The sequence below is a fragment of the Mus caroli genome, chromosome 9 (assembly GCF_900094665.2).
Source record: "Mus caroli chromosome 9, CAROLI_EIJ_v1.1, whole genome shotgun sequence".
NCBI classification, from domain to species: Eukaryota; Metazoa; Chordata; class Mammalia; order Rodentia; family Muridae; genus Mus; species Mus caroli.
The window spans coordinates 36,485,622-36,487,882 of NC_034578.1; the positions used below are offsets into that span (position 1 = coordinate 36,485,622).

A 2,261-nucleotide genomic window follows, 5' to 3' on the forward strand; every position below is an offset into this window, starting at 1 on the left:
AGGCACTCCGTGAAAAGGAAACATGGTATAAACCCAGTACCTATATACACCATTCATTATATGTAATTCTGGAATAAGGTATCTAAGGCTATAAAAATGATCATATGTAATTTTGTATTAATTCAAGTATTTTTATAATACACATTTTATAGTTTCTGTTACAAAAATATCTAATAACCACACTTTTGAGACAGACAACTAGCCACAAAACTCCCGAAAAGATGTCTGAGTCTCAGGAGCTTGCTTCTATCCCTCCATAGACAGAAAACAGCACAGAGCAGGAGTGTGTTGTCAGCAGCAGGATGTGAGGAAACTCATCAATTGTTCTATTGTTGTATTGTTCTAAGAAAGCTGTGACCCCTAAGTTCACATCTGATAACCATGTAGTCTGTTTAATGAACTCTTTGAATAACTCTGCAAATGATTGGAAAAATAATCAGAAACTTGAGTTTTCAGGTCACTTTGTTAAACATCACTAGGGTATGCAGTTGCTTAAAGATACGTTACATGCTTTTCTGTTTGAAACTTGTGGCTTGTTTTCTAAGGCAGTCCTAACTTCACTGGGAAAATTTTTATTTAGCTTTGTGTTGATAATCAGGAAGGATTATCATACTAATACTCACTAATTGCAAAGTATTTCTAGGAAAATACTTAAAATTCAATTTTAACATCATCTGCGATGATTAGACAAGTCTAATGAAACTAACATTTAAATCTGATTCTCTTCTAAAATAAATTGTTAAATTTAGTGTGTGTGTGTGTGTGTGTGTTTGTGTCTGTTTATGTGGGGTGTGTGTGTGTGTGTGTGTAGTTTCCCTTTTGAAGTATGCAGAGATGGAACTATAGCGATACAGTGCAAGACATTTTCCTGTATAGTGAACTAACAGGCTAATGAATTCACTCTCCAGTTAATCTCTTAGAAAAGACTATTTGATGCTTTTTCGTTAGTTAACCTTTAATTCACTGAGGCCAAACTTACTGCCTCCAGACTCAGTAGGGAATCCTTACCAAAAAAGAGCACCCTAATCAGATGTGTTCTATCTACACGCACTCCTGAATATCAATTAATCAAGCATTTTTTTTCCTGCATGATGTATCTAGTATTGGGTAATGATGGGTATTGTTTCATAACCATAAACAGGCCAAGAGACTGACTTTAGATGTTATCACAAATGATTATTAACATATTAATGTTCAATTTATTATATTTATTCTGCTTCACTGTTTTCATGTTTAGTTGACAGTTATTTCCGCCAAGACCACCTCTGAAGATAATGGGTAATTACACCCTACTCAATGAATTCATTCTACTCGGAATACCCCAGACACAAGGACTGGAGACTTTACTCTTTGTGGTGTTCTTATTCATATACTTCTTCACCTTGCTCGGAAATTCACTCATCTTTACAGCAATCACTTCTTCATCTACCCTTCACACACCTATGTATTTCTTCTTGGGACTTCTATCCATTTTTGACATGTTATTCCCATCAGTAACCTGTCCCAAGATGCTATTTTATCTTTCTGGAAGGAGCCCAGCCATCTCTTACAAAGGATGTGCTGCCCAGCTCTTCTTCTATCACCTTCTGGGTTCTACTGAAGGATGCCTCTATTCTGTGATGGCCTATGATCGTTATGTTGCGATCTGTCACCCACTGAGATACATGCTTATCATGAAGCCTGGAGTGTGTGTGAGCTTGGTAATAACAGCTTTCTTAGTGGGCTGTCTTCATGCCACCATCCTGACCTCTTTAACCTTTCAGTTAGTCTATTGTGCATCCAACCAAGTGGACTATTTCTTCTGTGACCTTCCTGCAGTTTTACCCCTGGCTTGTACTGACAGTAAGTTGGCCCGGAAGGTAGGTTCCATCAATGTTGGCTTTCTGGCTCTGATGCTTCTCTTCAGTGTTTGTGTCTCTTATATACACATTGGGGTTGCCATTCTGAGAATCCGTTCAGCAGAGGGCAGGCAGAAAGCATTCTCCACCTGCAGTGCCCACCTCACTGCCATTCTCTGTGCCTACGGACCTGTAATCATCATCTACCTGCAGCGCACACCAAACCCTCTGCTTGGGGCTGTGGTGCAGATATTAAATAATATTGTCTCACCCATGCTCAACTCTTTAATATATTCATTGAGGAAGTGAAGAGATCCTTAAGGAGAGTTTTCCAGAATATAACGTTTCGTGGTCAGAAATGAATTGTACACTTAATAATGGTATACAAAACTTTATCTCTTAGCTTCTTCTTCCTTCAGCAGA

At 38.3% G+C, this 2,261-nt stretch overlaps 1 protein-coding gene across 1 annotated transcript; it reads left to right on the top strand.

Moving 5' to 3' along the window:
* Positions 1-1,255: 1,255 nt before the first annotated feature.
* On the top strand, positions 1,256-2,261 carry LOC110301783 (olfactory receptor 148). The gene has a single exon (XM_021172430.1). It carries the CDS (start codon positions 1,275-1,277, stop codon positions 2,145-2,147), a length of 873 nt encoding a protein of 290 aa, XP_021028089.1. The 5' UTR covers positions 1,256-1,274; the 3' UTR covers positions 2,148-2,261.